Source organism: Rattus norvegicus, chromosome 15, assembly GCF_021556685.1.
Source record: "Rattus norvegicus strain SHRSP/BbbUtx chromosome 15, alternate assembly SHRSP_T2T, whole genome shotgun sequence".
In the NCBI taxonomy this organism is placed as follows: Eukaryota; Metazoa; Chordata; class Mammalia; order Rodentia; family Muridae; genus Rattus; species Rattus norvegicus.
The window spans coordinates 56857501-56871481 of NC_141548.1; the positions used below are offsets into that span (position 1 = coordinate 56857501).

Sequence of the window (13981 nt, forward strand, 5' to 3'; positions counted from 1 at the left end):
GGTAGCCCCAGACATTCCAGGCCTCTGTCATACCCTGAGTCGAAAGCAGGGGGCGAGTGGAGATGAAGGCTATGTAACCCCTTTAGGTGGCCTCCAGCAGCCTGAGGACCTCCCACTAAGTCCCATATCTCGAAGGTTCCATTACCATCGGGGAGTTTACAGCATTAACACGTGAACATTTCCGGGTACATTCAACCTCCAAAGTGCGGCTATCAACAATACAATGTGGTAAAATAGCATTTCTCCAAGCAACCTGATAGAAACCATGTATGGGCAAGTTTAGCCAGCCTGGGAGGAGTGTCACATGGTACAGGTAACTGCTAGTACTTCTGAGGAAACTTTTGAGGGGACCCCAAAAGCCACTGGGGCACAACTTGACGGAGGGAGCTTAAACCCTCCTAGTGGTACCCTGGAACCCTAATCCACTTGTTACTTCTAATTACTATACTTATTTTTACGTCTAAGATACATACATGCACCACAAGTCTTGCTAAGCAAACATTTTCTTATTCTAACAACCAGAGATTGACCCAGAGGTACACATGCTGACCAAATCAAGTGGAGCAGCACAGTCTAGATAGGACGAGAGCCTTGAGGGAAGCCATGTGGTTGGGTCTAGTACCTGGGGAATTACAGTGGACACTGTATTTTCTGGCAAACAGAGTATCACATGTGAAGTGTACTGAGAGATCGCTGGCAGGCGCTCGACCCATCCCTGGGAAGGGTTGTCAGCAGGAACATGGAGGCAGAAAGGCCAGTAACAGGGCTTTAACCTCAAACTTGCCTGAAGCAATGGTGTTGGCAGTGGGGAAAAGAGGTACTCCGAGATGAGGACCAGGCAAGCCAGCCCCAAGCTGTCCCCTTAACCTAGAGATACCATGAACCACAAGCTACATCCCTGGAACTGTCCCACCTCAGATGTGACTTTGAAAGGTTAAGGTTAGTCATTCGCTTACTATAGGAGGCTGACGAATTAATGGTACTCAGTCCAGGATCACATATTGAACATTAACACCATAGTAACCTTAAGTTGTAGATGAGCTGGGAGCAGGTGTGATCAATCCCTAGCTTCTCTCCAGAAAGTCAACTTTTGTCATCCATCAAAAAAGATGTAAAAAAAAAAAAAAAAAAAAAAAAAAAGATGTGACCAAGAAACCCTGTGAAGGGGGTTGGGGATTTAGCTCAGGCCCTGGGTTTGGTCCCCAGCTCTGAAAAAAAGAAAAAAAGAAAAAGAAAAAAACAAAGAAACCCTGTGAAGACACAGCTATGGGCCAGCCACAGTCAGCAGCACAGCCTTGCACAGAATGGTCCCACTTATGAACACGTAGACAGCTGCTATTATCACAACTGCTCTAGAAGTTACAGAGCCTTGGCACTGAGTAAGCCAGCCAGCCCTGGGAGCTCTGTCATTTGTAGAATGCAGAAAGCATGATGCATACTTCAAGTGTGAAAACATGTTTATAGTCTATAATATCTTCACAGTCAAAACATGATTTTATGTCCCTTTCTTAGCATACAAATACTAACCATGATTCTTCAGGGGGCAGACAAGAGGAGGGTCTGATAGAAATGGAGATTTCTTTTTTTAATTTATTCACTTTATATCCTGATCACTGCTCCCCCATCACCCACTTCCACAATTCTTCCCCTACCCCTCTCATCTCCTCTAACAGGGTGGAGAAGCCCCCTGGGTATCCCCTACCCCTCCTCAAGTCTGTGAGGCTAGGAACATCCTCTCCCGCTGAGGCCAGACAAGGCAGCCCCGCTAGAAGAACACATCCCATATGCAGGCAGTAGCTTTTGGGACAGGACCCACTTCAGTTGTTTGGGACTCACATGAAGACCAAGCTGCATGTTTGCTACATATGTACAAGAAGGCCTATGTCAAACCCATGTATGTTGTTTGGTTAGTTGACTCTGTTGGCCTTCCTGTGGAGTTCCTATCCCCTTTGGAACCCACAATCCTGCCCCCCTATATTTCCATGAGTGTCCCCAAGCTCCTTCCACTATTTGGTTGTGGGTGTTTGCATCTGTCTATGTCAGCTGCTGGGTGGGTTGGTGTCCCTATTGATCCACTGGGGATCCTGCCTGGCTACAGGAGGTGGTCTCATCAGGTTCCATATCCCTAGTGCTGTGAGACTCAGCTAGGGTCACTCAGTAATGGGAGATTTCTTTAATTTTATCCATTTGTACTTTTATGTAGCATGTACTTGTGTGTGTAAGCATGTGCATGAGTACATTCATGCTACAACATGTGTATAGAAGTCATAGGACACGTCGTCTTGCCTTTCCCTTACTGAAGGAGACTCTCCCTTGCTTTGCTGCTGCCACTCTGCATCCTCCATGCTTGTGGTCTCAAGCTTCTGGGTAATTCTCCTGTCTCACCCTATGAATGTTGGGATTACAGATGCATGCTACTACATCTGGCTTTTACATGGGCTTTAGGAGTCATTAGGCTCTGGTGGTCATCACCCTGGCTCCGGAAGACTTCTTTAAGAGAATCCTTCTAGTTCTTCTGCAGCCTCACTCACACACACACACACACACACACACACACACACACACACATACACACACATGTACACACACACATACACACAAGTGCACACACACAGACACAGACACACACACACGCACACAGGCACACACACACCTACACACACGCACACACACAGACACACACACAGACACTCACACACACAGACACACACGTGCGCACACAGGCACACACAAACACACCTACACACCTACACACACACACACACACACACACACACACACACACACACAGAGCAGATATTTCTTAGTCATATATGAAAATGTCACCTGGCACAGCTGGAGTCGGAAAAGTTATTGACTGACGGGGCGTCATCAATCCTACTTCTGGGCCATTTTTCATTGTATGATCATTTAGTCTCTTCCCAGCAGCTGTGAGTCTGTGTTCAGGGAGATACTCCGTGAGTTGGCAATCCAGGGAGAACTGGAGGGTGACCTGGACATACCCCTGAGTAAGCTGCTGGAAGGTGAAAACAGGAAGAAGCTGGGAGCCTTGTAAGTAGCCGACAAGGGCGGCTGGTCAGTGGGTTCCGGAGAGCCAGATGTGGAATGGGGCAAGTGTAAAGAGAGCTGAACTAGGGTCAGACTGGAGCCCTGAGTCAGGAAGCAAACCCAGGCCAGGCACAAGGACATGGATAACACACAGGAGTCAGACGCACACAAGACCCAAAGTTCAAAAGGAAGGAAACCACATGGATGCCAAGCACAAAACAAGAACAAAGGCAAGCACTGTCTTTGCTTTGTATGTTGACCTGGATGCAGGTAAAAGGCACTGGCCATTGTGGGAGGCGGTGCTTGGTGGGACTTTCAAGATAAATCACGTTGGCTAAGCCTGCTTATAATTTTCCTACAGTGACTGGTTTTCTGTCTGTCTCCCATGGGTATCAGTAACATATTTATTTGGTTGGATCTAGCGATTTGAATGCATGCATCTTGTTGTTTTGAGTTTCAAGGGGTTTCAAATAGCTCTGGCCAGTTCATGGACACCGTTATTTTCTAAGCCATGTCCAGATGTAAGCCCCATGTGATTCAGGTAAGCCATAGAAAATATGGTAGCAGAAACTTAACTCAATGTAGCTACCCTGGTGGCTGGACCTCCCTGTCTGCCCTTGGACCCAAGATGACACTCACTGGGCTCATTTTGAAAGACTTGGGATCCATTCAAGTACCCACACTGATCCATTACAGACTGTGTGGGAAACACTGAACAGACATCATGTGCCATCTCTAATTCTTGAGAGCACTGACAGAAAGAGAATCTGGTCACACAGCAGAGCCCTCTGTTTCGCTTTCCCTGATGGAAGATTCCACAGCCTCTAGGCCCACAGTGCCATGTAGTGAGTGTGAGATGCCAACATGAATTAAGCTTAACTTTTAAAGATGATTTGCATTCCCTTCAGGTTGAAGAAAAATTTTGAAAAATACAAAGAAACAATTATGTGGATTATGAAACAGCATGAAGGTAAGAACCATTCTTCTGGCCTCCATCCAAGTCTGTTCTCTGCCCACATACTCTTGCTTCCAGCTAGGTTTCTCCTCTCTAATACTTACTATTCAGGACCCCCTGCCTAGGGAATGGAGCCACCCACAATGCCCTGTGTCTTCATACATTAATTAGCAATCAGGACAACTCCCACAATGAAGACTGACCCACAGGCCAACCTGATCTAGATAATTTCTCATGAAAACTCTCTTCCTATGTGAACCTCAGTTGTGCCGAGTTTAGAGTTAAAACAAACTAGTATAATTCGTAACTTAAAAACGAAACAATACAAGGCTGGGTTCACCCTGATGCACCACCATCGTGCCTGCCTACACCCTGTCTCTCCAGACACCTGAAAGTCTTTGAGCCAGCTATACAGGAAAGCAATGGTTCTAATTGAACCTCTTTGTGGTTCTGATGTAGCCAGTTCTAAGAAAGTCTGTAGGCATCTTTGAGACACTACTCGCTTGCTTCCTGTGTTTGACCTACTGTCCCATATCCATGATAGAGTGTCCCACATCTCTGAACACACTAATTTCCAAGCTAAGGTTAACACACCATCATACAGGGAGCCACATCAAGAATGGCTTTGTGTGTTTTAAACCCCTGCTGGCATTGTCTTGGAATTCTTTTCTGAACAAGGGTCTTTGTGTTTTTATTTTGCATCATGAAATGAAATAGCATCTCCTATCCAGAACCGTTTTTTCCAATGCATAGGCTACAAGAGGTGGTGGCAGTAGCACGCACCCTTAATCCTAGCACTCAGGAGGCAGAGGCAGGCAGAGCTCTGTGAGTTTGAGGCCAGCCTCAGCTACAGAGTGAGTTCCAAAACAGGGAGAGCTACACAAAGAAATTCTGTCTCAAAAAAACCAAAAGGAGGAGGCAGGAGGAGGGAGAGGAAGACACACAAAAACATGACACAACTTACATTATAAGCCATCTAAATGCAAAGAAAGCTCGTGGTTTTCTTGTAGTGCCGGGGCTTAACCCCGGGCTTTTGTGCATCTGTCGCTGAGCTACGCAGCCAGTCAAGCTACAAAGCTGACATTCCACTGGTGGCACCACGCGTGCACTGTTTCCTAGCAGTGCCGTGGGTGTCATAGTCAGAGGCATGGGTTTTCTGTTTTAAGGAATCTGGGAATCAGACATCTTTATCTCCTCCTCGAGATTCACTTCTCCCTTCTGTCTCTCAGTTGCTCCATATTATTTCCACATATTAATTTTAAAACTCTTCGCTAGACCCCCCCCCCATGGTCTCTAAGAAGATGTCTACATTCTTCATATAGTTTACAAGGCCCTCAACTTTACCTCTAGCCACACTGGCTTTTTTACTTGGTCATTACCATGGCCAAGGCCCCCTGCAGTAGAGTCTTAGTGCTTTCTGTTGCTTTTGACCAGGACACTCTTGTCTCCAACATCCTGTGACTCATTCACTCCCTTCAACTAGGACTCTGCTTAAATGTTACCTTCTCAGAACTAATTTCCTTGGCTACTCCTTACGAAGCAGCGTTTGCACATACCCACTAGGTATCCGTCTTTCTCCACATAGTAGTTCTTCATAGTACTTGTAACCTTCTGGCATATCATAAGAGACAACAAGGACAGTAGCCCCCTGGATGCTTAGAACAGTTCTTTGTACTCGGGATGTTTACTGAAAACACAGTGGTCCAGCAGTGCCTGCCTCTACCAAGTCTCTGCTAACTCATTCCCACTCAAACCTTCAGTCACCCAATATTTATGCTTGAACCCATCATGCATTGCTTATAGCATCCTACCTAAAAAAGTCACTTGGGTTTAAAAGCCTGGATTACTTTCCTCTACAAACTCCCATGGCAGCCTATACAGGCCCCAAATGATGAACACCCAGGATTTGTTTTACTAACCTCCCCTGACCAAGGTGCCAAGTAAACCAGGCTCCCTATCACCACCAAGGACATTGTAAGAGATGTCACAGACAGCAGCTGTCCTCACTGTGGCCCCTAGCACCACATTCAACTCACCACGAAGCATGGGAAGGGAGCTTGCTCCTGCAGCCCTACTGTTATAAAAATGGATAAAATGATTGATATAGAAACATGTTTCCATGGAAACTAAGTTAAATGGTCTCTTAGATGCTCAATAAGAAAACAACTTTTAAAGAACTTACTTTCAGTCCAATGTGAATCAAACACACAAAAGATCTGAAGACCAGGTAGGATATGTGACATATAAGACTATCTGATTCTGCATTCAGTCTATTAGAAACTGCCAAACCCGAATGGTAAGAAATAAACTATGGAGCTGGCAGTGTGGCTCAGTTGGCAGAGTACTTGCCTTACCTGTTCTAGGTCCTGGGTTCAAACCCTAACACTGCATAAACCAGGAGCTAACGCATGTGCCTGTAACTCTAGCGCTCCAGAGATAGAGTAGGGAAACAGGGGATCAGTGCCAGCCTGATCTACATGAGACCCTATCTCAATAAATAAATAAATAAATAAATAAATAAATAAATAAATAAATAAATAAATAAATATAAATAAATGAGTGCGGTTTAAGTAGAAATGATCACAGAGCCCCAGTCATCAGACCTCAAAAAGAAAGGCTTTTCCTATATCTTAAATAACACATTGACATTTATATTTTACATTAAAAAAAAAAACTCGTCCAGGGTACATTTCCTTTGCTTTGAAAAGTTAGGCCTTGAGATAGCCCGCGTTTTCATTTGGCAGCCAGGCATTGCGCAGAGCGCTATGTCCGTGCTCTTAGCGAGCTCGCAGCCACACCCCTGCATTCCCAAGGCTGTGCTGGACGTGTTTCACCTCTGCCTCTTGTCCAGCACCAGGCTGGCACTCGTTAAGCACATAAGGATATTTGTTGAATGAATGAATCAACAAGAAACAGGCATCTGGGGGTTCGGCCCCCTCCTTTCTGTTTTCAAAGGCCTTGCTCCCCAGCACCCCTCCCCCTTGGAGAGTGGCTGAGCCCTCAAAGCCCTGTAGCACCTTGACAGATGGAGTGTAGCTTACTTCCCCACCGTGTCACAACGGATGCAGTCGCCTACTGAAAACGGTTGTCATCACTTGTTGAAAACAGCTAGCCAGTCGATCCCAGAGAAGACCATCACTATTACATACCTAATATCTCTGCAACCGCCCGAGAAGCCTGAGGCGAAAAAAACCACAAGCAGTTATTCTCTCATGAAGAAGTTGCACCTAGACCACAAATGGGCACAGGCAAAAATGAAGGTAAAGATGGTGGCGTGTCGGTGAGTTCACCGTGAGGGGGCTAAGATGGCGGCGAGTCGGTGAGTTCACTGTGACGGGGCTAAGATGGCGGCGAGTCGGTGAGTTCACTGTGACGGGGCTAAGATGGCGGCGAGTCGGTGAGTTCACCGTGAGGGGGCTAAGATGGCGGCGAGTCGGTGAGTTCACTGTGACGGGGCTAGGATGGCGGCGACTCGGTGAGTTCACCGTGAGGGGGCTAGGATGGCGGCATGTCGGTGAGTTCGCCGTGAGGGGGCTAGGATGGCGGCATGTCGGTGAGTTCGCCGTGAGGGGGCTAAGATGGCGGCATGTCGGTGAGTTCACCGTGAGGGGGCTAGGATGGCGGCATGTCGGTGAGTTCACCGTGACGGGGCTAAGATGGCGGCGTGTCGGTGAGTTCACCGTGAGGGGGCTAGGATGGCGGCATGTCGGTGAGTTCGCCGTGAGGGGGCTAAGATGGCGGCGTGTCGGTGAGTTCACCGTGAGGGGGCTAAGATGGTGGCGTGTCGGTGAGTTCACCGTGAGGGGGCTAAGATGGTGGCATGTCGGTGAGTTCACCGTGAGGGGGCTAAGATGGCGGCGTGTCGGTGAGTTCACCGTGAGGGGCCTTTTCGGTTGTGTCTTGGAGTCAAGTGAGGCACAGGCATCATCAGAACGCTGTCAGGGCCGATGTATGAAGTGGACACCACCAAGAAAAGTGTTCTCAATATGTCAGGACACAGCTGCCTGTGTGGGTTATTGGAACATTGACTAGGGTTTCGGTGGGCATGGTTGAGTCTTCTCCCCTAGGGCCTGTATTAAGCAATGTGAGGGAACGGGATAAAGAAACTGCATAGCGGGGCTGGAAACATGGCAGAGAATGTAGAGCTCTTCTAGGGTACCTGAGTTCAATTCCCAGTACCAGTATCAGGCAACTCACAACTACCTGTAACTCCAGCTCTGGGTATCCCACACCTCACCTCTGGCTTTGTTAGGTAACCACACACATGACATTCACACACACACACACACACACACACACACACACACACACACACACACACACACTTTAAAATAAATAACCTTTAATAATAAACTACAGATTATTAATGGTTCCCTTGGTGATAAATTAGAATCAATATTTTAAAAATCGGTTGCACGTGTAAATAGATACATAAACTATAAGACAGGCATAGATCGGAGCTAGAAGGCTGAGGCAGGAGGATCACCCATAAAGAATCAGCCTGGTTTATATATTAAGACCTGACAGGAAGAATGAGGGGCAACGGAAGGAGAAGAGGTGGGGAAAGATGGAAAGAGAGATGGAGGAAGAGGGGGGAAGAGGGGAGGGAGGGGAGGGAGACGAAAGGGAAGGGAAGAAAAACAGAAAGTTGTCAAGCTGTGAAGAGACATGAAGGAAACTGGAGTTCAACTTGCTGGCAAGACAGCAGACTGTATGCTCCAACTTTCTCACATTCTGGGACAGTGACAGACTGTGGTGGCTGCAGAGGCTCTGCAGAGAGAGGAGTAGACAGAGCGGAGGGTTTTCAGGGCCATAAAGCTGTTCTGTAATGATTTCTGTATGACACCATAGTTACATAGTACACGCCATCGTTCATGTGTCTAAACCCACAGAATGCACAGCCCCAAAACGGACCCCAGTATGAACTGTGGACGTGGGGGACGGGCAATGGTGTGTCGGCATACGTTCACTGATTGTAACAAGCAGACCACTTGAGGAGAGAAAGGCTGAGGCTTGGACATGACACATTTCCGCCCAGCTTTGCTTTGGCCTGCCCCACCACACACAGTGTATTTTTGAAACCTGATAAGGCATCTTGCTTGGGACTGATATCGTTGAGCCCTGAGTGGAAACTGTGTTTGAAATGTCAGTCGATGAGCATGCTCACAGAAGCTCAAAAAATGAGGCATCTGAGCAGAGGATGATGAGTTTTATACCTTTCGTGAACATGTGCTCAGAGCACACACAAGGCCCTGTTGCCAGAATTCCTGAGATGCGCAAGACGATAGCCCCAGTCCTGTAAGGCTATGATCCAGTTGAGAGAACTGGTACACAAAGATACTATTTGGTGCTTTGTCACTAGAAGAAAGCAGGGTAAGGGACTGAAAGAAAGGATGCTTCTGTCTCTCGAAGGCCAATGGGAAAGGCTATTATTAGACCAAGCATCATGTAGGCGAAAGCATGTCTGGAGTAGGGACAGCACCGGGAGGATTCTTGAGGGTGGGGATGGGGGGTACAGTAAACACAGTGCAAAGGAGTACAAAGGCCTGCATCATTTCCCCGGGACATCTGTAAATCAGGAAGACACCAACAGCAAATCTACTCTGATCATTTCCTGCCACTCTGCTGAAATACTGAGATCTTTCACTCAAGAAACGGGAGGGTTTCTTTTGATTCACGGTCTCAGGGGCCTCAGTCACCAGTTGTTTGGCCCTGTGCCTTCAGGCCTGAGGTGAGAGTGAATGGCACAGTGGAACGTATATGACTGAGCAAAGCTTCTACTGCATGGTGAGCAGGACGCAGAAACACCACGGAAAGGGCCAGGGTCTCAATTTGCCCTCCAAGGTCCTGAGCCCTACGAACTGCTTCTTCCAGCTAAGCCCACACTTCCCAAAGCTTCCACCAGCTCCCAGCAGTGCCACCCGCTGGGGACCACACCTTCAATGTGTAAGCTTTCTAAGGGAGGAAGATCCAAACCTTAGCATCCATTGATCGCACAGAGCCCCTTTCTCCAGGACTCTAAGGCTTGGTAGTCAGGACAGTGCTCAGTAGCTACTGAAAGTAAATGGCTTAACAAACTCTCGCTCACATCCGTCCAGTCACCTTAACCTCGGAGCTCTTTTCAGTGGTTTCCCTATGAGATGGATCTCAAGACCTTGGCTGTTCTATCAGAGCTCTTATCATCCCAGAGTTATGGTGTCTACTTGCCTGGACAGAATTCACAAAGCTAGAAGCCACATTTAAACTCCACCAATGAGGGCAACACACATGAGCACCCATTTACCAGCAAGGGAGCTGGGCGAGAGACTCCTGCTGCTGTGTCCAGGGAAGAATGTCACCAGTTTGCCCTCAGAGGAAAATCAACTATCCGTGTTCAGATGATCCCGCTGGCTTTGTTTTCAGTGAGGTGGAATAGATTAGATCCACCATAGTGGATCTTCTGGTCTCTGTACATGCTCAACACCCTCCATCTCTCAGTCCTATGTGTAGAAGGGAAATTGAGGCAACTGAACCCAGCTAAACTCCTGCAAACTAGATTTCGGCTCCCTCACGCCCCACCCCGCCCTCTGCCCTCCCTCACTTCCAATAAACTAAAGGAAGCATTCTCCAATTAGCCTCATCAACTCTACCGGAGGCACACAGCTTTTCTAAACACCCGTGGGACATCTGCAATGATGCGGTACTCAATAGCCCAGTAAACAAACCTCAGCCAACATCACTTAAATATGTCCTCCTGCCCCCAATGCATTCTAATTAGTGACAATGATGGTGTCATAACCACTGCCAAATAACAGCACGCTCACATAATTCCAATGTCAAAGAGGAAATCATATTGGTCCTTGAAAGTATTAAGAATGGACTAAGGACAAAAATAAGATGGTTTCACTCCTGGGAAACAGCTAAAACAATATTAGACCTCACTGTTTCAGCAGCTCATAAATGCAGGGAGAAGAGGGGATCGTGAAGAAGAACAGTGAAAATCCAAAGAGTAAATTAGCATCCAGAGCTAGGAAAGAAACTTACAAGACAGAAAAAAAAAAAACAGGATAAATAAAACATAAACCAGTCTGCAGAAAAACTAGTAAAGCAAGCAAGCTTCCTGGCAAGACTGATCCAGGAAAAAAAAATGCCTTTAAGTTATAAATATGAAAAGGGAAGACATGTGAACAGAGGAAGCCAAGAATTTTTAACACCATATGCAATCTTTGTATGGCAATAAATGCAAAGTTTTACATAAAATTACCATTTCCTAGAAAAATATAACTTACGAAAGTGAAATCAAGAGCAAGGCTTTGAAAACCTAAATTTCCCAGTGTTATGTGTTGAGCCATCTTCCCGTAAAAGGATGTGTTAAGGTCCTAACCTCCGGTGCCATAGAGTGTGGCCTCATCTGGAAGGAGCATCCCTAAGGATGTAATTAGTCAAAGATGAAGGAATAGTGGAGAAGGGAATGGTAAGATAGGACTGTACCCACTTTCAGGCCACCAGAGGACACAGACTACCACGGGGAAACAGAGGCAGAGACTGGGGGATGTGTGCTGGGAATGGCAGCCTGTCACCAAGCACTTAGGGAGAAACAGGAAGCTGCTTTACTCCCAGGTTTGAAAGACCTAATGCAACCCACACCTTTCTTTCACACACTTTGCCTCTGCAATGGTGAGAACACATTTCTTTTCTGAGATGATTCACGTGTAGGAGTGGTTCACTTGCATGTACCTATATGTACAGCGAGCGTGCCTAGTGCCTAGAGAGGTTAAAAGAGAGCTTTGGATCCCCTGGAACTGGAGTTACAAATAGTTGTGAGCCATCATGAGGGTATTGGGACTAAAACCTGGGCCTCTGCAAAAGCAGCTAGTACTCTTGACTTCTAAGGCACCTCTCCAGCCCCGAGAATACAGTTCCTTAGAACGAGATGGCCTAGGTGATTAAAATAATAGTTTCTATCTAGCTGTGTATGCCCCAGCCTCACACACATGTACCGTGGGTGGAGTTGAGCTGCCTCCTCATACAGGTAAACTGAGACCCTAAGCGCTCCCAGTGAGTTGGTAGGAGTCACAGGCCAGGCAGCGTGTGGGTGCTCAGAGCCAAATAGAAGCAGGAGCTGAGGGTGCAATGGTTCCACCTGTCTTTGAAGGACAGCTGTCAACTGCCTGCTTTCCTTGTCTCTTCTTCCCAGGTACATCAAAGTGATGGAAAAATAACTGCCTACCACAGTGGAAAGAGCTTCCATATATTTTTTCCTAATGGCACAGGCCAGATATAGTATCCACTGAGGAAGAGGGATGTTCATATTGACACCTAAAATGTTTGTGATTCTGGCCAAGGGTGTGGGTTTAGACTGAGGACTGTGTCCTCTTCAGGGTCTAACCTTTCTGTGGGAGGAGGCTGTCCCAAGAAACCGATTGTGTCTTAACCAGCTCGCAGCTATCCATCAGGAAACCTGGCTCTGCTCATCTTCTGCAAAGGAGTCGAAAAATTTACCTATATTGTTCTAGAAGACTCCGTGCGTATGAAGATCCGAGGCCTTGTTACCAACTCTGGCCATGCCACCTTCTACAATGAGGATGGAAGGATCTGGTAAGTTTGAGTCTTCAGATGCCAACACCTGAGCCACTGGGAATCTGTATGGTGGAAGTTGGTGTGCATTGGGAACATGAGAAGGGGCACCACAAAGGACTGGTGCAGATCCTGTCCTCAGAGAAGGTACCATAGCATTCCCCAGTACAGACCCTGTCCCCAGAGAAGGTACCATAGCATCCCCAATGTAAAAGAACAACCATGGGCTCTGTTGCCACAGCTATTGGCTTCACCTCCAAACACCTCCTAAAAGTCCAACATTACGAGAACTGACCCAGGAGGCCCTGGGTCCCACTAATTTCAGAAGCCTTGGAGTGGGGCTTGAGACACACACATACCATATAAAGAATCCAGGGTCAAAAGGCACATTCTAAATATTTCATTAAAATTAAACTTGTTTCTTAAATCTCTAGTTCTGTTAATGGGGTAAGCTATCTCTTCACAGTTCAAGATAACTAGGTCCCCTCAAACCGTCCCTCATGCTTTCTCAGGACTTTCTGTTCCAGACCAAGTGGCTACAGTGTTGGGGGGCACACACTGGGTTAGTTACCTTATTTTCATCAAAACCAAACTCACTTTTAATTCTAAAATCTCCTCTCATCCCTTTGCCTCAGCGTGCAGACATCATTTCTGGGCTGGCTTCTTTGCTGAGTACTATCCGCTCTCCCCTGAAGGCCATGTGTGCAAGTGCTGTCCTCACAGTCATATCCCAGATCCAGGAAGCACGTGGCCTTGATGCCAGAAATGTACTTAATGATCACAACTCTTGTCATACAGTAGGGTCTCTTCTCTCTATAGTTGTAAGTCCAGAAGAGAACTTGGAGACATATAAAATCTGACCACTGGAGGTGAAGAAACTTGGACTCAAAAGGACAGTCACTTGCCCTGAGTGGTGCATAAAATAAGAGGCCCAGGATCTTCAGGGATCTACTCTCCCTGATGTAAAGTTAGGTCTAAAGCCATCAAATAGCAGCTAAAATCCCAAGGTCTGCCAACAGCCACAGGGCAGGGAGATGGTCAGGGCAGAGTGAGAGCTGATTCCATCCTAAGGATTCTGCTCTTTGGGTCTTAGATCCACAGGGAAGGGAAGAACACAGCAAAGCTCTGGAGAGAGGCACAGGAGAAGTTGTCCTGTGTGAGGAGGCTAAGGGAGGCCATGACTGAGTCTGAAGACAGAACCTGGACTTGGGTGGACACTCTTTGTTAGAACCTCTCTATCCTACTATCTTAGGGTTACTATTGCTTCAGTCACCAAAACAGCAAGTTGGGGAGGAAAGGGCTTATTAATTAGGCTTACACTTCCACAGCACTCTCATCATGGAGGAAGTGAGGACAGGAACTCAAGCAGGGGAGGAACCTGGAAGCAGGAGCTGATGCAAAGGCCATGGAGGGCCTCTTACT

The 13981-nt window shown here is 47.0% G+C and overlaps 2 protein-coding genes across 6 annotated transcripts in view; one reads left to right on the plus strand and one right to left on the minus strand.

Annotated features, from left to right (window-relative positions):
- Cby2 (chibby family member 2) overlaps positions 1 to 7337 on the minus strand; it is a 101575-nt gene extending 94238 nt beyond the window's left edge. The window contains exon 1 of the mRNA XM_087586432.1: positions 7153 to 7337. The gene's annotated coding sequence lies outside the window, so the exon portion shown is untranslated. The remainder of the gene's footprint in view (positions 1 to 7152) is intronic.
- Erich6b (glutamate-rich 6B) overlaps positions 1 to 13981 on the plus strand; it is a 54650-nt gene that overhangs the window by 37367 nt on the left and 3302 nt on the right. For 4 of the 5 annotated variants that reach the window (XM_087584775.1, XM_087584774.1, NM_001433178.1 and 1 more), the window contains 5 exons: positions 2915 to 3051; positions 3957 to 4018; positions 7112 to 7263; positions 12180 to 12265; positions 12428 to 12580. In XM_087584775.1, coding sequence (XP_087440901.1) covers positions 2915 to 3051; positions 3957 to 4018; positions 7112 to 7263; positions 12180 to 12265; positions 12428 to 12580 — 590 coding nt within the window. Of the gene's footprint in view, positions 1 to 2914; positions 3052 to 3956; positions 4019 to 7111; positions 7298 to 12179; positions 12266 to 12427; positions 12581 to 13981 lie in introns of those variants that run through there. The other variant, XM_087584776.1, reaches the window with a different exon arrangement.